The 27,441-nt window shown below is 42.8% G+C and overlaps 1 protein-coding gene across 2 annotated transcripts in view; it reads right to left on the bottom strand.

Annotated features, from left to right (window-relative positions):
- HBP1 (HMG-box transcription factor 1) overlaps nt 1-26,597 on the bottom strand; it is a 40,733-nt gene extending 14,136 nt beyond the window's left edge. Inside the window, exons 1-7 of one of the 2 annotated variants that reach the window (XM_078394350.1) lie at nt 25,423-26,597; nt 19,507-19,549; nt 14,816-15,008; nt 5,192-5,420; nt 1,956-2,088; nt 1,157-1,268; nt 954-1,066 (exon numbers count right to left, since the gene is read on the bottom strand). In XM_078394350.1, the coding sequence (XP_078250476.1) occupies nt 954-1,066; nt 1,157-1,268; nt 1,956-2,088; nt 5,192-5,420; nt 14,816-15,008; nt 19,507-19,548 (822 nt within the window). In that variant the 5' untranslated portion in view covers nt 19,549; nt 25,423-26,597. The remainder of the gene's footprint in view (nt 1-953; nt 1,067-1,156; nt 1,269-1,955; nt 2,089-5,191; nt 5,421-14,815; nt 15,009-19,506; nt 19,550-25,422) is intronic. The other variant, XM_073000664.2, reaches the window with a different exon arrangement.
- Between the last annotated feature and the right edge of the window lie 844 nt (nt 26,598-27,441).

Below are 27,441 nucleotides of genomic sequence, written 5' to 3'. Positions count from 1 at the left end.
TGGGACTCACCCGGAGACTGGAAAGTTGAAAGCCCCCTCCCCAACACATAGAGACAGCAATCACCTCAAAGACCTCGCTTTCCCACTTGCTTGAGCCATATTGGCAACACCAGGATCTTTAGCAGTGCTAGGATTGCTGGGAGGGAACAGCGGAAGCATCTCTCACTGCCTCATAACTCTCACTGAGGTTATTACTGTAGCACTCCTAAGAGCAGACCCTAGACAGCCACCTTTCAACTGCAGCCCACCTGATACTAGGCTTTGTGGGATGCATGTAGAGCAGCCAGTGTTCACACACACAGCCCTCAAGAGGCCCATGTGGGTGTTAAAATAATCTCAATTTACTGTAATATACTTGCTTTTTCTGTTACACCATGCATCAAGCACAAGGAGCAGGAATGACTATGAACTATGTTGTCTAATACGAAGCAATTAATTCCAAAATTGAACTTTTCCTTTGGAAGTACAGCCATGCAATTTACCATCTGTTTGTCTCAGGGAAGTTACAAATGCTCTTAGGCAAACAATCAAGTAGCAATCCAGGCCTCACTTATTTATTCCTTCCTCCTCACAGTGCTATCCCTATAAATTATGTCATTCCTCATTTAGGGAAATGCAGCACTCCAGGGTGCTGATTACATGCAAATAAATACCTTGTGTCCATCTCCTTAAAGCACATGATGACTACAAGTTAACTGATATACACAACATTCAAAACATAACTATTATGTCCTTCTGGACAACACAATATGAGAAACAAAAAACTTAGTTTTAAACATCAAGCTCAAAATTAATTTGTATTCTCACAGCCCCATACTAAAATAAATAAAATAAAAATAAATACATGGAAAATCAAGCTCCAAATAGCATAAAATATGACATAAAGCAAAACATGACATGCAAGACATCCAATACTAAAAACCAATTCTGAATTTTAACTATTTAAAACCTACTTTGCTGGTACTACTAGAATCCTCAGTTTCATTTTTAAAACGTCTGGATCTAGCAAAATCTTCAACATCCATCCATTCTTTACTGTATCCTTTGTGAACGCATACACGTGTTCCTGTTTTTTAAAAAATAAGGAATTTAGAGTCATCAATAGGACAGGCCTGATTATTAAACCCTGTAAATATAGGGTTTTTTTATATTTTACCTTTAAGGAAACAATGCCAAACAGTTGGAGGCCAAGAGTGGCACCACCCGAGATCATCATCGTCTGACAGTGATGACATACAGAAAATGCCAGACTCTGATTCACTATTTGTCTATTGAGAAAACGAGAACATATCAGAATTTTTAAATACATCTTTCCAAGACTAACATTTTTTTAAATGATTCCTTTAAAAAGCCCACCCTTATCTCTTACTTAACCATATTTTAAATAAACTGTCTGTCTCCACTTTTTTTATTTTACTTTACTGCTTCATAATTTCTTTACTTCTGTCCCAGGAACAAATCTTTTACAAGCCATTTCATATCTAAGCACTGGAATTTACTCCTCTGGTGCTGCATTCTTCTTCCATTCATAACTGAAGCATACCCGCTATATTTTTGTTCCATCAAAGGACACTTGGAGCATAAACACAGGCAAATGTAAAACGTCAGACAGCAGTTCTCAAAGTGTAACATGAATAATAATACTTCTAGAGAAAGCTCAAGCCATATAGTATATTTTGATTTGCCTAAAAACAAACACACAAGTAGCCATGTTTATCTGCTGCAGCAAAAAAAGAAAAAGAAAACGCTTCCATGTGTTTTCCTCTATAGCTTATCTTTCCAATTATTCTACTTGCCCTTAACACACAAACATACCGCACATCATAAAGCTTGGTTTTTCTTTGTTCACTTTATATCTCTCTTTGCTTGTGAAGCTCTTCTCATTATATACAATATCACATAGACTGCTATCAGTGACAGACAAGAAATTAAGATAAGAAGCTTACAAAACTTACCCTTTCATGTTTGACTGGCGAGTCACTGATATCATGCTTAGAAAAACCAGAATCATTTTGTGATGATTCTGGTGGTGGACGTGCATAGGAATGTAAACTTTTGCTTGTAGCTATTAGGTGCACAGGAGATGATCTAAAAAGATTTTTAAAAAAATCCTAAATGTTAGAAATATAGGTTGAAAAAAAACCTAGCCCACCAAATATTCCAATTAATGCATCAGAGCGAGTTCTATCCTAGGAATTCAGTTGTCAGAAATGCTGGTGCTGAAATTATGCTAATCTGAAAGTCAGTTTAACCCTCTTCTGCTAAAAGCATGTCATGAACTTTCAAGACAACAATAGCAAGTAAACCCAAGTACTCAGTTATTGTTATAACAGCAAGAACAGCACTGAGAACTGATTCTCTAATTTTAATATAGTTAAAAAGATAATACTCATGCAGTAGCATTTCTTTAGCCATTTATTCACATTGTCAAGCAGAACACAAATGATCTGCTTTCAGTTCAAACAATTTGCATTTTAATGCAATATAGCACATTTTCTGTCTGTTATAGTTTAATGACTAGCTTAGCAAACCCATAGTGCTAAGTAACAGATTCTAAAATATCAGATACAGAAGTATGTGGAATTAACAGAAACTCCAAGCAAATTAAGTCACTCTTCAACTAATATGCTCACACCTACAATTCTTGAGGAAAGGAGGGTCAGGGGTTTCAACCTTAAGTAGCTCTGCAAGGGTAACCTGTGGGTCACATCAAAAAAGGAATCGTTGGTAAGAGGCCTGAAAAAGTATACAGTGGTGCCCCGCATAGCGAGGTTAATCCGTTCCGGATTAACTGTCGCTATGGGGAAACATTGCTATACGGAATGGAAAAACCCATTGGAACGGGTTCCAATGGGGCCCAAAACTCACCGTTCTGCGATGTTTCCCCATCCGGCCGCCATTTTCGTGCCCTCGGTAAGCGAGGGCAGGGCGCGAAAACGCTGTGCGCAGCCATTTTGGGCGTCTGGCGGCCATTTTGGAACCGCTGATCAGGTGTTTTAAAAATCGCTATGCGACGTCGCAAAGCGATTTTCGGCCATAGAAAGCATCGGTATGCGATCGCATTAGCGATCCCAAAAAAAGGATCGCTATGCGAATTCGTCGTTAAATGGTGCACTCGTTATGCGAGGCACCACTGTACAGTGGGGTCTCGACTTACGAACGGCTCGACATACGAACGTTTCGACTTACGAACTGCTCTCATAGGAATATATGGACTCGACTTACGAACTTAGATTCGAGTTACGAACTCTTTTTTTTCCTTTTTTTAAAAGCTAAGTCAACTTAGGTTAAAAGGAAAAAAGAAAAAATATCCCCCTCTAGTGGCAGAAGGCGGAATAGCAGCTTCCCATTAGTTTCTATGGACGAAAAGAGCAGATACGGATTAAATGGTTTTCAATGCATTCCTATGGGAAATGCAGATTCGACTTAAGAACTTTTCGACCTGAGAACTGCCTTCCAATACGGATTAAGTTCATAAGTCGAGACCCCACTGTACTGGATTTATCAAACAGTGTAAACCCTATCACACTGCTCCAACAGCCCACCTTACTCCAGGTTATAATTGGGGTGCATGGCTCTAAGTATCTATTTCATCCATCAAAGCATTCTTAGCTAGAGGAACTCAGGTGTCTATTCTAGACTATCAGTACCATCTTTTCTATAGAATTGTGACTAAGGGGTTCAAAGCAATCACACTGGTCATGGTGCCACTAGCGTTTTAAAAGTTTTTAAAGTCACTCTTCCATCCTATGTAGGCAACCAAAGTTGAAATTATATAGTAACAACAAATAGAAATTATATAGTAACAACATTATTAAAATAATAAACTGTGAAACTGAAAATTAAAAATGACAACTGTCAATAGAAATATTTCAAGATACAAAAAACAAATTAAAACCACCAAAGAACAAAAAAGGCCTAACCGGTTATTTTGCAAAATAATTACAATAAATGTACTTATGAGAATGTATTCACAATAAAACAAGTTGATTACCTCTAGTAACTTTAAAACACTTAGAAAAAAAAATCCACAGCTAAGCTTCTGAATAAGACCATTTGTATTTAAATCAATTTCTCCACTAGGAAATGTAATTTACCAATATATTTTAAAGACCAAAAATACATTATTAAAAATAATTTTAATAAAAATTATTTAAAACATTTTTATATATCAATTTTATGACAGTGGCTCCATTGCTTTTTAATATTCTAAAATTTTATTGTTTTTTTAGTTTTAATATTAACTCCTTTTAATGAGTCCTCTTAGGGAGAAAGGTGGGGTATAAACAAAAAATGAAAGAATGAAAAATTTCTCAGGTTAATCTGCATAGTCAGTGACCAATTTCTGTACAACAAATTATATTGCTCATACTAGGCACTGTGGAGCAAATGTCACCTAAATTCTTTCTGATGAGGGAATAACTACCACTCACACTACTGACATGCTTATAATCATAGGTGACTGGAACAAAACAGTAGGGAACGAAATAGAACCAAATGTTGTTGCAAAATTTGGCCAAGGTGACATAACTATGCAGAACAACTCAGAGTTCTGCAAAGCTAACAATCTGTTTATTACAAATACTGTACATATTTCAAACAACCAAACAGGCAGCTGTACACACAGACATCACCAGATGACCCATATACATAAATGAAAGCAAGGGATTGAAAAACTGTATTCTATTTGCCAAAACAAGACCAGGAGCAGATAGTGGTATTGATCATGAACTGTTAACATCTAGCATTAAAGCTGGAAAAGAACACTAAAATGTCATGTAGAAAAAAAAAGAATTACAATAGCAAGTGCCAAGAAACAGAGAACAACAAAGAGGAAATCAAGAGAAGACCAAACAGGAGATAGAGCAACTCCATAAAAGAAGCCACACATTTGAGTTTACAAGAGCTGAGCAGGGCTGTTGAGCATAGGACATTTTGGAGATTATTTATTCACAGTGTTGCTGTAAGTCAGAGGTGACTTGCCAGGCCTACTCTAACTGCAATTTACAATGCTAAAAGAAGTCAGTTAGAATAGACCCATTTAAATCAATGGGATTTTCAAAAGCATTAGCTCAAACATGGATTAAACGGGCCTATGTTAGTACCATTTACTATGCTAAGCAACAAACAGAATTTTGGCTAATATGAACAATACTGCAAGTTCTACCATGAGAAGAACTATATATTATACCTGTTATAAAAAGAGCACTGCATTAGAGGACTCTGTGGACTAGTAGCTATATTTGCCAATTCTGTCAACCAGTTCACTCCATCCTCACAAGTACTTTCTGAACTGTTGCTTGAGGTATGCTGATTCCACAAAGGCCTTGAATATTCCTGATGGGAAACATCAGCACTCAGTTGGAAAAGGGCAGGTGGAGTAGAATCATTGTGAACAGCCTGCAGTTCAGGAAGATCATCTACAAATAAATGCATACATACAGTCAAATTTCTGATCACCTGACAAATAAAAGCATAACTTGAGGCCTACAGGCTAATCATTCCCCCACAGCCTATTTAAGTCCCTCAGCAAACACTTATTTTTGTCACTATTTTCTACCTCTAAGCTCCTGTTCCTTTATTATGTTAATTGGAGCCACATTGGCATGCATTATTAGTACAACACAAAAAACACTTAGGTAGCCTGAAGGATTCTACTCTCTTAACTCAGTGTTACTCCTGTTTATGGGAAGATCTGTGGTGGATCATTTGGAATATCAGTCTCCATTCCTGCGACCTGGATGTCTCACAGAAGGCGAACAGTGAGAGAAATGCAGAAGGAATTGACTTAACAACAGAGGAGTTGACTTAACAATTCCCCATTGATTCAATGGCCCTATTCTCGTGGAATTCATTATGCTAAGCAATAGGATTTTGACCACTGTATGTAACACTCAGATATTTCCATTCCAGACCAACATCTGCAGATTACTTTTTACTTGTAGAGTAAGAAAGAAACCTGATAGTTCCTATAAACCCTTCCATACAGAGGCAGAACACATACTTGAATCTTTTATATTTGATTAAATTACAGTGGTGCCTCGCTTAGCGATCGCCTTGTTTAACGATGTATTCGCTTAGTGATGAGGTTTTTGGAGCGATTTTGCACTCCGTTTAGCGATGTTCCCCATGAGGAAATTTCGCATAGCGATGCTCGGGACCTTGCCTCGCTTAGCGATGACAGTTTAGGTCCCCCTGTTTCGCTTAGCGATGTCCGTTTTCGCTATTTTAAGTGTGTCTTAAAAAGTTCAGAAACTGTTTTAAATGCTTGGGATCGTTAGTGCACCTTGTAAAACCTTTGCAAATTTAATTTGGCTTTGTTCTGAGTCTTTGTTAATTTTTGGTGAATTCCCCCCCCCCATTGGAATGCATTGAACTGTAGTTTGACAGCTGTCAAACCTATAGTTCAATGCATTCCAATGGGGGGGAGGGTGAATTCACCAAAAATTAACGAAGACTCAGAACAAAGCCAAATTAAGTTTCCAAAGGTTTTACAAGGTGCACTAACGATCCCAAGCATTTAAAAGAGTTTTTGAACATTTTAATACACTTTAAAAATAGCGAAAACGGACCTGTCAAAACCATTGAAATGCATTGAATAGGCTTCAATGCATTCCAATGGGGGAAACATTGTTTCGCTTAGCGATGTTTCCTATGGCGATTTTTGCTTAAGGACGGTAATCCGTTCCCATTGGAACGGATTATCCGGTTTTCAATGCATTCCTATGGGAAATGGTGTTTCGCTTAGTGATGTTTTCCCATAGCAATGTTTTTTGGGAACCAATTAACATCGTTAAGCGAGGCACCACTGTATTCAAAAGGACGTGGTCTCCATGGCATAAAGTTTTCCCAAGATTTCACATTCCTTGATGATGGTGGTTCTGTGCATCAACGGGACAAATACTGTCTCTTTGCCTTAACTGGACTGACAGAATGAGCTAAAACATTCTTTTCTTAAAGAATTCTGAGTAGTGTTCAGGATTTGTACACCACAATGGTCTCACAATACAATAGTGTTCAGGATTTGTACACAACAATGGTCTCATCATTACTTGACTAAAGCAGACATCACACTGATATGAAGCTTGATGTGAAACCTTCTCAAATAATTTACAGTATAGGCTATACAACTCTGAATATCTGGGTTTCATAATTTCAGGAATCTAAGTAAACCTACCAGATTACATTTTTTTAATCTGGAATAAGGTGTCTTGTCATATTTTTCAGCACTTTGAAAAAAAGAGGTTACCTACCAGTAACTGGTTATTCAAATAGTAATAGTATCTGTGAATTCACAGTAATGGGTTAATTTGCACCTGTGCAAAGCAGCCTCAGAACTTTCCAGAGCTCAAGCACATGGTGCCGGGACCTCCCACACGGTGCCTTTAATCCTGCCTCTGGCACCGGGTGTCTCAGTTCCGTAGAACCCTCCGCCGCTGCACAGTATGCAAAAGGCTCACATGATGGACAGTGGGGAGGAAGGGCGGGGAGTGTGAATTCACAGATGACCACTCGAAGAACCAGAGTTACAGGTAAGTAACCTCTTTTTCTTCTTCGTGGTCTCTGTGAATGCACACTAATGGATGACTAGCAAGCTGACTTACCCGGAGGAACATCACAAGAGCACTGAAGCTAGGACAGCATGCCCCATAGCAGCCTCAGCCTTGGCCCAGACATCCAGCCGGTAGTGGCATGCGAAAGTAGACAGTGTGGCCCATGTGGCAGCTCTGCAGATGTCTGTGAATTCCACCCCTTTGAAAAATGCAGTTGAAGAGGCCATAGCCATCGTTGAGTGGGCCTTAACCGTGTCTGGGAGTGGCACCCAGGCCAACTGGTATACAAGGCATATTGTCGAAACAATCCATCTGGAGATGGTCTGAGAGGTGACCGGGGCACCCGTAGAGGGTCCTAGGAAAGCTAGAAAGAGTCTCTTCGAAGTGCGGAATGTGGCAGTGCAATGAACACAGTAAACAGAAGGCTCACTTAATGTCCAAAGAATGCAAAGCTCTCTCTAGTGGCGAGGTAAGTGCTGGGAAAAAGGGGGGCAGCACAATTGGCTGGCTTAAATGAAAATAAGATTATACCTTAGGAAGGAAGGAGAGATCTGGTTATAGGGTCACCTTGTCAGGGTGAAACTGGAGGAAGGGAGGATCCACCCTCAAGGCAGCCATCTCTCCTGCCCTTCGCACTGAGGTGATGCAAGGAGAAACGCAGTCTTTAAGGTCAAAAAGCGGGCTGATGCTGAAGCTATGGGTTCAAATGGAGGCTTCATAAGCCGATTGAGAACAAGCTGGAGTGACCACTGTGGTGTGAGAGGCTTGTAGGCCGGGCACATGTTCCTTAGCCCCGCAAAAACTGTGGGATGTTGAAATAATGTAACTTCATGATAGGAAGGCGGCTGATGGGCCACTATGGCAGCCATATACATATTTAAAGTTGAGTGGGCGAGACCACACTGAAACAAGTGAAGCAGAAACTGAAGGACTGTGTCAAGGGACGTTGGGCTGACAGGTAAGTGATGGCCAAAGTAAATGCACAGAAAGCTTTCCACTTGTAGGTGTATGTCAAGGAGGTGGAGCACTTACATGCCAGACTGAGAACCTCTGCTATAGCCGAGGAAACCTCCATTTATTTATTTTTATTTTTTTTAATTTATTCGATTTTTACGCCACCCCTCTAGACAACGTCTACTCGCCATCAGGTAGAGAGACTCCAGAGGTCTGGATGGAAAATTTTGCCTTGGTCAGCAGGTGGCAAATGGGTGCCAGCCAGATGTAATCTGATGCCCTGTTGTGGAGCGCAGAGAACCATGGCTAGCAGGGCCACCAGTGGGCTATAAGAATGGCATCTGCATTGTCCTGCCGAACTTTTACAATGGTTCTCTGCAGAAGTGGAATGGGAAGGAATATGTAGAGCAGGTGTGAAGTCCATCCTATCATAAAGGCATCCCCCAGGGAGAGGTGGCCTTCCCCAGCCCTGAGCAGTAATTCTTGCACTTCCTGTTGTTTTGAGACGCAAAGACATCCAACTGCACAGTGCCCCATCGATGGCAAAGCTGATGAAAGATGGTGTTGTCTAAAGTCCACTCGTGGGAACAGGACTGGAACCTGCCACGTGGACTGCCACCAGATAGATGTAGCAAACGAAGCACCACTCCCACAGGTCAATGGCCAGGTGGAGCAGCTGGAGTCAGTGGGTGCCCCCTTGCTTGTTGATATAAAACACTGCCATCATGTTATCTGCCACAACCTGGACCACCCAATCAACCAAAATAATCTTGAACACTCAAAATGCCTTGGTAATTGCCAGGAGCTCCAGCTGGTTGATGAGAAGATGCGCCTCTGTCGAAGACCAATGGCCATGGATCGTGTGAGAGCCCAAATGAGCACCCCAGCCTGTCAGGCTGGCGTATGTAGTTATTTGAAGGGATGGGGTCAGTTGGCTGAAGGGTCTTCCTATCACCAGATTTGATGGGAGGTTCCACAAAGCCAACTGCGTGGCCAATTCGGGCGTGACCTGTAAACACTTGGTCGGGTGATCTAGTGCCACTGAGAACAGTGGAAGGAACCAAGCTTGCAGTAACCTCATTTTTAGGCGGGCATGCTGCACCACAGCTGTGGTGGATGCCATGAGGCCAAGCAGCTGCTGAACATGCAAGGCTGGTACCCACGCTCCTGGGAGGAAGCAGCACAGCATGGACTTGATCTTTGAAATCCTATCCAGAGGGAGAGAGTCTCGATCCGACAAGGCATCCAAAGTTGCTCCTATTAGACCACTGTAATGCGCTCTACGTGGGGCTTCCTTTGAGGTTGCTGCGGAAATTACAGGTGGTGCAGAATGCAGCGGCCAGATTACTCAGTGGCGTGAAAAAATTCCAACATATTTCACCCACTCTGGCCGCATTGCATTGGCTGCCCATCAGGTTCCGCATCGACTTCAAAGTGTTAACGCTTACGTATAAAGCCCTAAATGGTTTAGGGCCTCGATACCTGGCGGAACGCCTACTCCCACCAAGTTCTACCCGGGTCACACGGGCGAGCCAGGAGGTGAGGCTGAGGAGCTTAACGCCGAGGGAGGCCCGAAAAGAGAAAACAAGAAATAGGGCTTTCTCGGCGGTGGCTCCTCGCCTTTGGAATAACTTACCTCCTGGCATTCGCGGAGCTCCCTCGCTGGGCACCTTTAAGAACCTATTAAAGACTTGGATGTTTCGGCAGGCCTTCTCTCCAGATTACTTTTGATTTTCTTCTCTCCTTTATTGTTTCCCTATTTTTAATTGTTGTTGTAATTATGCTGTTTTATGTTATTGTATTTTATCTCTGTTGTTGGCCACCTAGAGTAGTCCACCACGACTAGATAGGCGGGATATAAATTAAATAAATAAATAAATAAATAAATAAATAAATAAATAAATAAATAAATAAATAAATAAATATATACGCCACTCCCTGGGTAGGACACAATGTTGATGTGTCCACATTGACCTTCAGGCCTAGGGTTGACAGCAGAGATAGCGTTAGCGCTGTATGCCTTTCTGCCTGCGACTCGGACTGTGCTACCAGTAGCCAGTCATCCAAATAAGGAAACACCGTGATGCCTTGAAGACGCAAATGTGCTACCACAGGAGCCAGACACTTGGTGAACACCCGAAGGGCAGTAGACCATCCAAAGGGAAGGGCCTTGAACTCATATGTTACTCCTCCAACTGAAAACCTGAGAAATCGCCTGTGATCTGATGCTAATATGAAAATAAGCATCCTTCAAATCTAGAACTATAACCAGTCACCGTGATGAAGCATGTGAATGGTGGCCTCCAAAGAGACCATATGAAATCGCCAAGGAGCAATATACCAGTTCAAGGTGCACAGATCAAGTATGGGGCAGAGCCCCCCCATCCTTCTTTGGGATAGTGAAATATCCAGAATAAAATCCCAATGACACATCAGGATGATGCAAATGGATGATAGCATCCTTCTGGAGTAGGGCCCGTATCTCATCTTCCAAAGAAGGTGAGGGGAGTGGTGGACAAAAAGTGGCCTGTGATCAGGGAACTATCAAATTCAATGGCATAGCCCCTGGCTATGATGAAAAGAACCCTGGAGTCCGATGTAATAGAGCACCAGGAGTGAAAGAAGGGGGTAAGGTGAACTGAAGGGTCAACTGTAAACAAGCTGAAAGTGTCAAAGAGCTTGCCTGGTCTTCCGGTCCAGGTGGAGCGCTTGCTGACGTGGGCACTACCTGCCGACTTGCCTAGAAGACAAGGACAAAAAACCTAAGATCTGAGGTCTCTGGTGCTCCTGGAAACCTCTTGGTTGGTAAGGCTGGCACCAGGAGCCCCTGGGGCGGGACTGTTAGATAGAATAAGATCTAGCCATCTTCCTCAATTTCAACAGGTTGTCCAGAATGTCATCCATTTTTTCATCAAAGAGGCCAATGCCATCAAATGGCAGGTCCTCAATCCTAGCCCTCGTGTCTTCAGAAGTTCCCACAGAACTGAGCCAGGCATGGCGACACAGGGAAACAGCTGCGGCTAGCTGTTTAGATGCTGCATCTAGAATATGGAAAGCTGCAATACGCTCTTGCCTAACCAACCCCATGGCCTCCTGACGACATGAGAAGCCCTGGGTCCAGAAATCTTCGGTTACTGCTTCAAGGATGGGTAATGTCGATTTCCAAAAGTAGTGATGGTAGGCCCCCATGGCAGCAGAGTAATCGATGACTTTCAAGATGAAAGAGGCCAAAGAGTACATCCTTTGGCCAATGACATCCAACTTGCGGCCCTCCTTGTTATTAGGTGCAGAGGTTGAGCGATTCCTAGCTCTGTTCTGAGTGGCATCTACCAGGAAGGAGTTTGGCAAAGGATTTTTCGAGAGGAACTCATTTTTCCTCCATAAGTTTTATAAAGGGTTTCCACCCTCCTGGGGATTTGGTAGGAGGAGGATGGCTTCACCCAGGATTCCCTCATAAGCTCCAACAAGGAAGGAATAAAACTAAGCCTGAGAGGCGGAGACTGGTCCTGAGTTATATCCTCATACACCTTATCTACTTTTTTCACCATAGGCTGTTCGATATTGAGTTCCAGCACCTCCACAATGCAGAGGATTAACTGGACATATGAAGAGTAATCATCAGACGACAAAGGAGGATAACTGTCTACCACATCAGACGCTGGCGTGGGAATATTAAGGGGTGAGTCTTCCTCTCCAGCCGATTCCAAAGAGCCCGAATCCAAAGCCTCTTGGTCAATCGGAGGGGAATAGCATCCCCTTCCAGGGGGCAGATGATAAGTGACAGCATTGTCTCGGGTCAGCAAACTCCCGGCCTCTGGCCTACCCGAGGAACATGCCGGGGAACATGGAAGCTCAGAGCCTGCTTGCCCACTTTCAGGGACCGCTACCAGATGCAATGGTCACTAAGCACTAAGCTTCTGTAGCAACAGCATAGTTTGGAGGTAAACATCTCTTGTGGGGTCAAGGTGGAGGTGGAGGGTCGAAATCCCTCTTGGTACCAGCCAAGCGATCATTGTAGCATTGATGTCGAGGAGGGAAGGGAGAGTGAAGGTGAAGAGGGCCGGTAATGCTGATAACGTAGATACGGATCGTATCTGTAGGCCCTTGGGTAAAGGCACAGGTCAGGCTCAAAGTCCTCCAAGTCCAGATATGGAGCATAATCATAGTATCGCCACATCACATAACGTGCATACTCATGCCCCGGGGTCGATGGGTGCTGAAGGGGCTCGGGCTCAACAGACAGCTCCAGGTGTCTAGTCTTGTGAGTCCTTTTCCGCTGCACTTCCACAAGCACCGACTCCAGCAGTGAGACAAAGGAATGTTGAGCTATCGAACCCGGAGAGGTCCACGGGCTAACTTGCGCCAAATGCATGTTCTCCCAGTCAGGAAAATCACTGACACCCAGGGACGGCAGGGCCTCCAGCCTAGGTGGCAGTTCAACCTCATCTCCCGACGGCAGGCTCAGGCATACCAAATGTCGCCGGGTTTGTTTCCAGCATCGTTGCAGAGGTATCCACCAAGTATGGAGGCTTAGAATCCTTCTTTCTTTTCTTCAGTATCAAAACTGAGGGAGGCTTCGGTGTCGATGCCATGGCCGTTGACCTCAAGCCAGAGGACAATGTTTTAGACTTGACCACCATCTTAGCCCCCCCCCCTTCTGGGTTTTGGCAGCAGGCGGAGATCCCTCAACCGAGGACTGCTTCTCAGGCTGCAAAGGATCCATGGGAGTACCCTGAGATGGTGAGAGGAACTTCTCCCAACGTAACGAGCGAAGGCATTGAAATTTCAGCTTTAAAACCGGCTTGATGAAGCTTTTATAAACTCCACAGAAGGCCAGGTGGTGTTCTTCCCCCAAGCAAAATAAGCACCATGAGTGTCCATCGAAGAGGGGACCTTGTTTGAACAGACCTCGCACCTCTTAAAGAGGACCGGTGTGGCCATAAATTCCACAACCCAAATAACTTGAGTAACAGTCCATTTCTATTTTTTAGGTAAACTCAATGCGAAGAAGAGTAGTCAACGGTCAAACGAAGCCATGGAGGTAAAAAAAAAAAACAGAGTAGGGAAGGTAAGCAATTGAAGATACACGAAAGTTCCTATCGGTATGCTGCTGTAGCAGTAATAAGAAAGGAACTGAGGCACCTGGTGCCGGGGGCAGGATTAACGGCAGCATATAGGAGGTCTCAGCACCATGTGCTCAAACTCTGGAAAGTTCCAAGACTGCTCTACACAGGTGCAGATTAACCCAGTAGTGTGCATTCACAAAGACCATGAAGAAAAACAACTTCCGCAGAAATGTGGAAACTAAATACCATCACTGTAATAGCAGAAGATATCTACCAATCAGCTAGGTTTCTACATGTGTACTGCATTTATAATTTTGTCTGCACCCTTGTAGCTGACAGTTTGAAAGATGGGATGCAGTCTAAGGGACAATAAAACTGTGAAACCACCTGTCCTTGACTGCAAACTGAAGGAAGCTTCTAGATCTGTTTCTATGTCAGATTGTTCAATGAAATACATACAGTGGTGCCTCGCATAACGAGCGCCCCATTTAACGACGAATCCGCATAGCAATTCGTTTTTTGCAATCACAAAAGCGATCACATTGTGATGTTCCCTACGGGGAAAAATCACTTTGCGATTTTTCCCCATAGGCCCCCGGCGGGCGCTTCGGAGCGGCTGCGGGGGAGGGCTTCCCTGCCGTCATTCCGAAGCACTTCAGCTGGCCGGCGCTTCACAACAACGGCGGGGGAGCCCTCCCCCGCGGCCGCTCCGAAGCGCCGGCCGGCCAGCTGTGTGAAAATGGGAGCTTTGGAAGGACCGCGGGGGAGCCCTCCCCCACAGTCCTCCCAAAGGCCCCATTTTCACACAGCTGATTCCAAAATGTCCGCCGCAACCATTTTCACGCGCTGCCCTCGCTTACCAAGGCGGTGAAAATGGCAGCGCTACGGAGGATCTTCACATAACGGTGAGTTTTCGCCCCATAGGAACGCATTAAACAAAGTTTAATGCGTTTCTATGGGGTTTTCCCTCCCGCATTGCGATGTTTCCGGATAGCGACGATTAATCTGAAACGGATTAACGTTGCTATGCGGGGCACCACTGTATAATAAAAAAAATCAGCAATCCAGCAAAGTTATTTTGCACAAACCCAAGATATTCTCTAAACCCAAACCATAGTCTTTAGGCTAAATATATTCCATTTCCAAATGTTACATACCATACAACAGTTCACTGGCTTTTACAGTAGCTGCCCCAAAGGGATACACATCCATCTAATCTTAAGAAAGCTTAATACTACTTACCAAGTTCCATGTGCTCATCATAAGATGCATATCCAGGAGAAGAAGGTAGATTCTCATTACACTTTAGCAATTCTAAAGATTCATCCATCCCTGAAGTTCTCTTGTCCATCACTAACAGAAGTTTCTGTACTGCATTAGGCATCTGATTTGTTTTCACTTCCCAAACCATGGTAGGTTGCTTCAGATTATCTGGCTTAAAAAACAAAAACACAGTGCATGAATACATTTTACTGTAATACCAACTACTCAACCCTGGACACCGAAATAGTTAGGTTACCTACCTGTAACTGGTTCTTCTAGTGGTACTCTGTGAATTCACACAAATCGGTTAAGGCGCATCCAGAAGTTTCTAGAGCTTTGAAAAAGAAACAGTTAAGTTCCCCCCCGCATGGTATAGGCTCTGCCCCCTCAACCTTCCTTTCAGTTCCCTCAGTCCGCCTTTACCGTATAGAGTGAAGATAAGCATGGTATTTTGACAGTATTGTGATGGACAGCGGGGAGGGAGGGATGTGTGAATTCACAGAGTACCAGTAGAAGAATCACAGTTACAGGTAGGTAACCTAACTTTCTTCGTAGTGGTCTCTGTGAATGCAGACAAATGGGTGATTAGCAAGCTGTACTCACCAGAAGGAGGGCCGTCATGGTATCAAGAATAACAGTATCGCCCTTCCAAAGGCCGCATCACTTTTGGCTCTGACATCTAGATGGAATGTCTCGTGAACGTCAGAGGGTTAGCCCAGGTAGCTGCTTTGCAGATATTCTGTATCTGAATACCCTTGAGTAGAACTGTCAAAGTAGAGATCACTCTAGTAGAATGGGCCTTCAGTCCGTCCGATATAGGCTTATTAGCAAGCTGGTAAGCTAACTGTATGAGCTGGACTATCCATCGGGATATGGATTGTGGGGAAGCAGGAGCACCTTTAGTGGGTCCATGATAACACAAGAGAAGACGTGGGGAGTGCCAGATGTGTTTGGTACGATGAAGGTAGAAGGCAAGAGCTTTTCTGACATCTAGGGTATGGAGTTTACGCTCTACTGGCCTGGACGGAGAAGGAAATAATGTTGGGAGCAAGATGGGCTGATTGATATCAAAATTCGATACCACCTTTGGTAGTAAAGAGACACCGAAGTATAAAGTAACCTTGACAGGGTGCATTTGGAGGTAAGGAGGGTCTGACTGGCTACTTCACTTGCTCTTCTTGCCAATGTGATAGCCACAAGAAAGGTAGTTTTAGAGAAAGCAACTTCTCGGAACAAGTAGCCATAGGTTCAAATGGTGGCTTGGTAAGGGCTTCCAATACAAGTGGAAGGGACCACTGTGGTACGATATGCTGTGAAGGGGGCCGGATATTCTGGAGACCTTTTAAAAAACTTACGAAAGGACTGCTTGCGGCTGCAAAAGTGTTGTTGCTTGAACAGCAGAGTAGTGGGCTGTTGAGATTGATAGGTCCTGTCCTGCTGTTGTTTATTGTATCGAAAGGGCTGGTATTGAGTAGAGGATTGATACAGAGGCTTTTTGTTGGTTGGTTTGTGGTACCGATACGGCTGGTATGGCATGTAAGATTTCACTGTCTTCCTCATTTTGGGAATGTTCTCCATGATCTCGTCAGTTTTGGAGTTAAAGAGTCCAATAGCATTGAAGGGAAGATCTTCGATTTTAGTTTTAGTGTCGTCGAGGACGTTAGCCATTCTAAGCCACGCGCGGCATCTAACAGCTATTGTAGTTAACATAGACTTGGAGGCCGTGTCTGCCGTTGGTTTTGTGACAAACCTCTGTTGCCTGGTGAGGGTATTAGCCTCTTCGTAGACGTTGAGCGCTTCAGTTTTAGAAGGATCAGATAAAATTTGTAACATTGGGAGTATTTTATCCCAAAGATGTTTCTGGTACGCGCCCATAGCCTCTTGGTAGTTGGCTATTTTAATTAGTAAGGCAGAGAAAGAATACAGTTTTTTGCCTAAGGTATCGGTCTTTTTCCCTTCTTTGTCAATGGGTATAACAGATGATCAGGTACACAACTTATATTGGGTGGCTTCGACCACGATGGAGTTGGGCAAAGGGTGTTTGGTGAGGAATTCAGAGTCTGATCCATGTGTTTTATAATGATGCTCGATCTTGCAAGGGACTTGGACAGCCACAGGTGACATCCCGGGAGGTTTTGACCAGGTCGAAGAGAGCTGGTATAAGGACTTAGACTAGGAGGGGAGTCTTTGTCCTGCTCCATGTTGTGAAAGACGGAGTCCTGTTCCTGTTGTGGGATCTGTGCGTCTAACTGAGAGTTTTTGCCATACGCAAAAGAGAAGTCCTCCAAGGAGGGTTGAGATGATGAACCCTGACCACCGGCATCAGGAGCGTCGGAGTCACTGGAGGCTGAAGAGTGGTCACCGTGGGAGGACCGAGAGGTGATTGAAGGGGAGCGTCGTGGCACCGTATCCACTGGTACAATGTCCACGTCAGACTGAGTAGATGGGGGAAAAGGCTCAGTATCATGACCTCAGTATCAGGACCAGAGTAGAGAGTAGTAGCCTGAACCAAGGAGTGGCAGGTGCTGTACTTGGCACACACAAAAAAATTAGGAGGCGCTGTAGGTACCGTAGAAGCTCGCCTTTTACGTGAAGGCACCTGCAGTGTAGAAAGGTCCAAGTTTGTGGGTGAGGTTGCATCGGTGGGGCTATGGTATGGTGCCACACCGGTTGAGGAAAGGTAGTGCTCCGATACTCGAATGGGTAAGCGTAACCCTGGTATGGCTATGGCTGGTATGGAGCGTAGAAAGAGTGGCCAAACTGTGGCGGGCCTTGTTGACAGTACCCATCTCCTGCATCTTGTGGTTGGTATGGAGTGGTGTGTCTATGCTTTTCCGTCCATTTTCTAGGAGTGTCATGGACAGACTCCTGTTCCGATGGAGACTTGTATCACCCTGCCCTGAATATCGAGGGCTAGATGGGGCAATGGTCAGGCTGGCAGCTGGTGCATGCTCAAAACGGCCCAAGTTCGGAGACAGGCACATAATGTCCTGAGCCATCTAGGCTGGAAGAATGTGCTCCTCAGTATCAGAGATGCCTTCCCTCTGATACTGAGGATGCCTTCCCTCGAAGACTCCTCGAGCAATATCGAAGGAGCAGGAGGAGGTAAAGTAGAGTGCTTAGATAGCTTCTTCAGTTTCTTAGGTTTGTCACTGATTTTCTTTTTTGTAGTAATGGCGGGAAGGCGCCTTGGCTTTAGGCGGTTTAGAGGCTTCCTTGGACTTTACAGGCAAGGAGATAGTAAGAGCCGACTGTTCAGAAGGGAAAGGCGCCAGTTTAGAGACCTCCGAGTGCAGAGGAGTTGGTGAAGGGAGGGAAGGAACCTCCACAGCGGGAAGAAGAGTCTTTTCGTAGAGAAAAGACCAAAGGCGTTGGCACCTGAGCTTAATGGCTTGTTTAGAAAAAACCCTGCAGGCAATGCAAGTCTGATCAAGGTGGGATTCACCCAAACAAAACAAGCATTTATCGTGGCCATCTGACAAAGGAATTTTGCAGGAGCAAACGGCACACTGCTTGAAGCCCCAAGATGCCATAAAACAGGAGGGAAATCCGGGGTGGGGATGGGGAAAACGACAGGATGAAGGCAAAAATAAAATAAAAGTTTCTGTCGAATAGGAAACAAAATAAGGTAAAAAGGTGAGAAAATTAACTAGCTAAGCTAGGATACTTAGCAATATATTCGCTCTGCTCTTCCTAATGTCCTAATGGAATGGCGGAAAAAGAGGAACTGAAAGGAAGGTTGAGGGGGTGGAGCCTATACTATGCGGGGGGGAACTAAACTGCTTCTTTTTCAAAGCTCTAGACTCTTCTGGACATCCTGCGCAGATGCAGGATTAACCCATTTGTGTGCATTCACAGAGACCACTATGAAGAACTGTCACAAGCCCATCAGAAAAGCATATGCCAAATTGAAATGTCTTTGGGACTTCGAACTTTTTCAGGCCACTCAGATATACACACACACACAATTCATCAAATGCAACATCTCAGTATGATTCTTCGCATGGCATGTTTACTAATTTCATTAAATAGTAATACTATACATTTGATAATAAAAGAAATGTGCCACTGCATCTCCCAATTTTCCATTCTTCAGCATTTCCTGATATAAAGCCAACAGTTATTTTAAAAAATTACTGCGACCTACAGCATACAGCAGGGATGTGGTGGCGCTGCGGGTTAAACCACAGAAGCCTCTGTGCAGCAGGGTCGGAGGAACGAGCAGTCATAAGATCGAATCCATGTCATGGAGTGAGCTCCCGTCGCTCATCCCAGCTCCTGCCAACCTAGCAGTTCGAAAGCATGTAAATGCGAGTAGATAAACAGGGACCACCACGGTGGGAAGGTAATGGCATTCCTTGTCTAGTTGAGCTGGCCATGTGACCACGGAACCTGTCTATGAACAAACTCTATGGTTTGGAGACGGGTATGAGCACCACACCTTAGAGTCGGACACGACTGGACTAAATATCAAGGGGAACCTTTTCCTTACAGCATACAGCAAGCACATCTGATGTATCAATTCACAACTCAATAGCCTTTCACTTAAATGTGAACTAAACAATTACTTTCAGTAGGCATTACTAAAGCTTATCAAAAGATCACTAAAATTATAAAACAACAGTTAGTAATTTACAAATGCAAAGTCAAAAAATCAATAATGAACTTACATCCTGGATAAACACTTTCCCATATGTTTTTTCATACTGCATACTGTGAAATATAAAAGCCATAATTTCAACAGAAAACAAACAAGACAAAGGGCTTCATTCAACTGTTATTCACAACTACAAAATATCCACTGAATCAGTCAGTGGCTAAAACCCAGTTGCTTAACATAGTAAGTCACACATACAGTAGACCTACTGAATCAATGGAATTCATGGATCAGCTGACTCCTGAAATCCCCAGCTGTTTCAATGGGATCACTCTAGTGCAACTTTATTATGCTAAACAACAAAATTTCAGCCAGTACAAGTTACAGAAGTGTCAATTTTACAAGTCTCATCCATTCAGTGATTCTACTCTAAGTTGGTACTAGCAACTGGATTTTTCCTAAATGCTGAAAAATTGCTAGTGATTAATATGTGAATTATTCTTAAAGTAGCATACATTGAACCTATATCCCAACATAATTCACTTTACAATGGTGAATTCAGCTGTTATGAGCTGACCCTATTCCAGCAAAACAGGACCAAGAAAGAAATAGAAGAAATCACCATCTTAAGCAGAAGCCTAAGCTTTATAAAACAAGAAATCTATACAAGAGTAAAAATTTAAGGGGGAAATTTTTCCCCTCTAAACATAGTCCAAAGAAAGGAAGTCTGCTCAGTGACCACAAAATGCTAAGGCAAAGGTAGATCCTGAAAGAACTAGGAGGTGCCTGAACCCTGAAACTAAAGCACTCCGCACTGCAACATATTATTGCAGGTCTCTCTTGAACACTGCATTTACCTTTAGACACAATATATGATGAAACAGTTCAAGAAGCAAATATGGGCCCCATAGTAATTTTATCTAGTGCTTTATTACTCTACCTGGTTTTAAACAAGGTGCAAATAAAGATTTACCCAACACTTCCAGGACCATAAGGAAAACTATATATATAGTTGTAACAGGCAGAGCTATTCCACAGTTCAGATACATTTTCCTTTTCTATCTGGCCTGCACCATACACATTTGTACTTAACATAATGCCTTAATGAATCTGCTACACTAGAAACCCTCATTTGAAGAATACATCAACTTTGCTATGCAACCTGACTGCTAAGTCATTAAAGAACCACCTTTAGGCAGCAAAACACTCTTTTGGCCCTCAACCACAATTCAGTGCAGGTGTTGGAAAAGTGTAACCCACAGGTAACATGAAGCTTCTTAGTGTGTTTTGTGGCCTACGAAACACCCAGACCCAAAAGATTTTTTGTAAAAAAATAACTTTTCTGCCCACTCCTGGAATTCTCCAAGAACAAGGACTATGCTATTAAATGGAATGCAAGGACCCTAAACATCCAATTCTACCCACAAAACCAGAAACAGCATCCCCCCCACCATGAAAATTTTACATTTTAGGGGCCTGATAGGTGGGTCCACCAGTCAGAAATTAGTCCCAAGAACCACTGAAGTTGTCCAGACCAAAAAATTAAAGTGGACTCTGTGAAAAAAACTGAAGTATGCTATCTCTCTTTAATACTCTTAAGTCATCAGAGGACAGGAGACTTTTGGCAAGCATATCTACACTGCCTAAAATGATGGAGAAATACACGAAAAAACTTAGCAATTGTACTACACAGTGTCTGCCACCTCAAAAAGAGGCATTCTCAGCATAATCATTTGTCTTACATTTAATATTTTATTTGATTTTTTCAATTTAATTTTTTTCTTTGCAATCACAAAAGTTCTTTTTATAAAAGGACATTTTTAATGTGACTCAATGAAATAGACAATAACCAGAAATTCCACATATAGGAAGAGGCGACAACATAAAATAAACAGAGGATTTTTACAAAGATGAGTGTTACTCAATATACAATATTAAACATATCCAGAACATTCAATTCCACACTATTTTAAAAGACAAAATGGTTTGACTGTTGAATAAACAAATCCTGGATTATTTTTAACAGCTGCAAATACTTTCTACCATGAACATTTCAAGTGAAACTAAGGAAAGATAACAAGGCTCTGAAATTACAACATATTCACAGAAAACAAAGCAAAGTATCATATGTTGCTTGCTTATCTGGTCAAACAGTGGACTCCAAATAATGGTACCACTGATAAGGAGCTCAGTAATTTAGTATTCAATAATCAAAGAGAATGCTAGAAACAAAAGTAATATTTAAGAATGTACAGATATACCTAAGAACAAAGAATTGTTCCACTGTTCCAAGCTACCTACTGTTCAGAGGAAAAACAGGCACAATAGCTTGGAAGCAAAAGTCAGCTGTGCATAGCTTTTCCCACCTAGAGAATCTGACATCACCATCTCTCCTTCCATGTTTCTACCTAAATAATTTATAAACATTCAGAAAATCAACTGCTTAAAGAAAAGCTAGCAACAATGTTACATAAAACTATCCAGAGCATAAACAAATGGATTTCCCAACTGAAGCATGGGGGAAAACAACTGACAACTCAGGAATTTCACACAAAGTTGTGTATCAAGTGTCAAGAAGGAGAAAACTAGACACACCAGTCAGACAAAGCAAGTACCAACTAGGGATAGGAATTTTGGATTTTCTGGACCACAATTACCATCATTCTCCATTCTGCAAGTTGTACTTACTTTAGGGTAACATATGGGTAGAGCTTAGCTTAGCCTACAAATCATCAGAAATACAAACCCTGATGGGGTCACAAAGCCCTCAAATGGGCATTTTCTACTTGCCTACAATTACTTCAGTATAAGAGAGAACATGCAATTTCCAGACTAAAGACAGGGCCCCACATCTTCATGGCTGACTTGAAGCAATGCTTTCTTAACTCCTGTGCTCAAAAGCCTCTTCTCTGACTAAATGTAACTGATCACATCATTATTATCGAGACTCGTGGAAAACAGGTACCATCAGGAATTCAGTGACCTCCACTCCACCATCAAGCTGTGTACAGAAGTCTATGCAACAGATTCTCTTCCCAGACAACATTGCTGAATTACAAAATGGACAAATAAGCAACACCTTGCACCAGAAACATGCAAACAGCCACATATATTTACATTCTTGTAGTTTCTACTCAGAACATCACAAAATTCAAAGTGTTCAGCTAAGCTACACTGCATAACTGTATCTGTCCAGATACATCATACAGAGACCCCCAAGGATTTAAATCAGGCATTTTTCAGACTACTGTACTATAGCATGCACCAATCTGAAAAAAAAACAAAACAGCATAACAGGGTTAGACCAGAACTCACTGACAATCTTCTATAGCAGAGTTCCCCGGTCTGCAGCCCGGTGCCAGTCTGTGCCCTGAGCTAGACCAGGCCACGGAGACAGCTCCCACCCCACCCCCCGCACACACTCACTCCCGCACAGCTGATTTGCGCTTGCACATGCACTCCAGCACGCCTCTGCAAGCGCTGCGCTGGCATCTGCACATGCGCATGAGTGCCCGCACGTGCCACACCACTGTTTGCACATGCGCTCATTGACACATGCCCAGCCTTCCCCAGCCCATCTGCGATGTGAAAAAGGTTGGAGACCCCTGTTCTATAGGACAAACCCAAAATGGATAACTGAATCCTACATGTCACCTGCAACAGAGTGGGTTTGATTTAAATCATCTTCTTCTACCAATATTCACTCCTCCATCATCTGAATCTTGTGTCTAAAATGTTCTGCCCTCAACCACCCTGCACAGCTTTTGTAAACTCAAGCCTGCAGATTCCTTAAGGGAGTCAATCCACCTCATATTTAGTCTTCCTCTTTTCCTGCTGCCTTTTACCCTTCCCAGCATTATTGTCTTTTCCAGAGAATTCTGCCTTCTTATTATTTGCCCAAAGTAAACAGCCTCAGTTTCAATATTTTTGCCTCCAGAGATAGTTCAGGCTTGATTTGATCTAGGACTCACCTGTTTGTCTTTCTGACAGTCTAAGGTATTGGCAAAGCCAGCACCACATTTCAAACAAATCAAATTATTTTTATGTGAGCTTTCTTTACTGTCCAGCTTTCACACCCATACAGAGTAGTGCTAATGGGGGCGGTATATTAAATTGAATTAATAAATAAAGAATACATAGTGCTAAAAATACAAGAGTGTAAATGATCTTAGTCTTAGTCTCCAATGACATATTCTTACACTTGATCTTTTCTTCATTGCTGCCCTTCCTAGTTCCAAATTTCTGATTTCTTGTCTGCAGTCTCCGTTTGGATTGATATTTACTGGTTTTTGACCGTTATAAAGTTACTACTACATTTGGATTGATGAATAAACCAAGGAATACAAAATCTTTTAACTACTGTATTTCAATTTCTTCATTGTCAACACTAAAGTTGTGTAGTTCTAATGCAGTCATGATTTTTGTTTTATTAATGTTGGACAACAGTCCTCCTCTGGCACTTTGTTCTTTCACTTTCAGTAGAAGCTATTTCAAGCAATTGCTGCTTTCTGCCAGTAAGACAATGTCATCTGCATATCTTAAATTATTGAGTTTTTTTCCACCAATCTTCACTCCTCCTTCTTCTGAATCTTGTAAATCTCATGTAAATATTTCTGGCGACCCTGAAAGCTCACCTTGTTTCTAAATTCTCAGTGATCCAACAGAGTCATTATTCAACTTAGAACTTTGTTTCTACAGATGGATCACATGGCTACTTTGGTGTTTTCAGAAGAGATAGGTTTATTAACTTTGGAAAAAAAAACAGGCACAGATTCTTAAAATTGCTTTTCACATGTACAAATGCATGCTTCAGAATAATCCTTTGTTGTAAAATACATCAGTATGTAACGGTGAGCCAGCAAACTCATAGCTCCTTGTCATAAACATAATCCTTTTAAAAAAATCACTTTCTCATCAAGGCTTGAAGGCAGCCTTCGTTATTCCCTTGCAAGCACGAAAGTGGCACAGGACATTATACAGGGCAAGGGTTCTGTAAAGTTACAGAAGATTCTAAACTGACAGAAGTACCACACAGCTATGGTTAATGGGCACTTCCCGTTGTTAAGGCAAAGAAGAAAGGAAGGGCGGGTCTGTTTCGCCCCTTTGACAGCACAGCCTTCCTGTCACTGGTACAGTTTCTATAGTCTCGGGAGCTCTTCCAAACAAGAACCGCCCGGGCTTCCAGCACACCAGGTCGGGCGGGTGGAAAAGCCCACCGCGCGCCTAGCATCCGCCAAGTTTCTGTCACGCGCCACCCAGGGGTGAAGGCGGTTGAAGTCACGCGCAGCAGCACGAGTTGCAGAGCGCTGATTGGTACCTTTAACAGAATGCGGAAGCGGGAGCGGGGAGGAGGAAATCCTGGCTGCCAAGCCAGCTCTTCTTCAAACATCCCCCTCCCTTTTCGGTCACGTGCCTAGCGCCTGGAAGAGGCCCTTGTTTATAAACTTTTTCTCAGGGCCAAGGCGCATGCGCCTAAAGGCCCATTCATTCAGAAGTGCGTAACAACAACAGAAGGCGGCGGTGGGGGAGGGGTCCTGGCCCCCAACTTGAAAGGGAAACTTTCGGGGCTCGATATTTGGTCGGTTCAGCCCAGGGGCTCCTTTCAAAGGCAACAGGCCGTCCCGGGGGGTGCAGCAAGGAGAGGGGAAACGGGGGTTTAAACTATAAAGGAGACGAAAATAAAACTTTGTCGAACGAATTTCTGTGTAGCGCCTGACGACATGCTTTATATTGGACTTTGCCACATTGGCTCGAGCGAACGGACGCAAGAAAAATCCGTTCCAAGGCGCCGCTAGCCTCTCTTACCGCTGCTTTCCCCTTAGTCCTGCTCCGGTCCAAAAGACAAGGAGCAAAATAAACCTCGCCCCACCCCTCTCATGACGGCCCCTGGACAAGGAAAAAGCACGTCCGAAGGAAGACATTTGCCTATTATCACTGTCTTCCAGCCTAGATACTCTTACGCTCCGTCGAAAACTTCTGAAGTACTTACCAAACCCGTCGCCATTACAAGCCTCTTTTCAGCTTCCCCCTCCCCTCTGCCGTTCCGTCTTTGGGGAAAGCCACACCCACTTTCTCTTAAAGTTGGCTTAGTGGCTGAGGTTAATATCTGTCACGAGTTTCGCTCCTCTTATTGGAGACTACGAGTGCCCATCATACTTCATCCTTAGAAAACAGACTTGTTTTGATGTCCTTCGTGCATTTCATTGGCTAGAGAACCAAGCCAGTCAGGTTCGACGAAGCCTTGTAAATAGTAGTCGGCCCGCCCCGAGAGTTGCGGGGTGTTATGGGGGTTGTTGTTTTTCTTCCCCTTAAATAAAAGCGCAAGGCAGAACTAATGAACAACAGTTCCCAGAAGGCTCCCGGTCCTTGGTAAACAAGACTTAGGGACACGTGTATTTGTAACAGCTTGCGAGTTGTGGCTTTGTATTGACTCTCAAAAGGAAGCAGAGAACCCTACGATACTTTCCCCCGTATATGGAGAAAAAGGTGGTGGTGGAAATCGTTATTAACAGAAACACAGGCCAGTGAAATGATGATACTGGTAAGGCGCTGAGCACCTCCTCCCCTCCAATAATGTTGAGTACCTAGCGTCATTCCACAACCTCATTCACAAATTACCGCACAGCCTCTTCCCAGTAAACCTACAATTCTGCACCCACCAGCTTAGAAACAAGTTTCATTAAATTCACTTTTACTATGTGGATCATAACTGTTGTCTGTGGTCTTAACTGTAAATCTAATCGTCTTCCCGTATGGAACACATACTCATACTTCAGATGTCAATTCGCATTTAGTTCAAAATCACTCTCCTTTGTTGTGAAATTCAGATTTACCGCCTTGTATTTGAATGTATGTTGGTCTTCTAGTTAAGTCCTGATTAAAGGAACTTTTTCATAACTCACCTGTGGAAAGTCCTATGCACACAACACAACTGCAGTAGCCTACAGTAATCTAAATTCTATCATAAAATCCTAAAACAGGCATATTAATTAAACATCAAGAAATACAACATTATTGAAATCTTTATAATGTAAACTAAGACAACAAAATTAATCACCATTGTAAGAGGGAATCTTGGCTTCACAAATATTCTCCATACTTGTACAAACAGCTCTCTCAACTTCATGGGAATTATTTCATCTTGTGAATACTTATTTTGAGGAAAGCAGCTGCAGAAATAAAACTATTTTCTAAAGACCCTTTCTAAATTTAATCAATATACATTTGGAATGACTGCGTTCCTTTTTTTAAAAAAAACCCACAGACCTTAATGTGATTATTTTACTGACTAGTTTTTTCAAGCTGATGCTTACCTGTTAAATTCAGAGCTTTAGGTGGAGGTTGAATGAGGAACTAGCATGCTAATATAAATAAAAAGTTCAAACATTTGAAAGCCAGATCTTTAAACTCTCCCTATGATGTGCTGTTATTGTTATCAGGTCTAAATGACTGTTTACCCAGAAACATTCTTGAGCAGAGTGCCCCATTTCCACCCATTCTCTATCAGCCACTCAGATGGTAACAACTCTGCAATCCAGAAAATGACTCAATTATCACACTACATGTATCCAGCTGCTCATTCAGGGACATAATGAATGGGCAAATTTCTAGATGTATTCAATATGCGGTACAAATGTTAGGCATTTGCTTTGGTCTTAATGTTTTGTACTAGTCAACCGCTGAAGCTGAGTGTCTTGTATTACGTATATATCATGAAGTCCAACATAACAACAGAAAGTCACCAAGGGAGTCCAACACAACTCAAATTGTTCTACAAGGCCTGTTGTCTAAAGAGGCCCAAGAGGTGTAAAATTGTTGGAAAAGGAAGAATACAATGCAATCAATGCAGTGCAATGCAATGCAATAAAATAAATAAAATTAAGAGAAATAACCAGCAAAGCTAAACTAAACCACTGGTCTTCAAAGATGTCAGTACAGCCACTTCTAGAATGTTTTGTCAGAGACAGAATCCAATGAAGTAAATAATAAGAACAGAATAGATGCATTT

This window comes from Pogona vitticeps, chromosome 5 (assembly GCF_051106095.1).
Source record: "Pogona vitticeps strain Pit_001003342236 chromosome 5, PviZW2.1, whole genome shotgun sequence".
Lineage (NCBI taxonomy): Eukaryota > Metazoa > Chordata > Lepidosauria > Squamata > Agamidae > Pogona > Pogona vitticeps.
The sequence above is the reverse complement of the archived record's forward strand: the minus strand, read 5'-3'. Positions and strand labels throughout refer to the sequence as shown.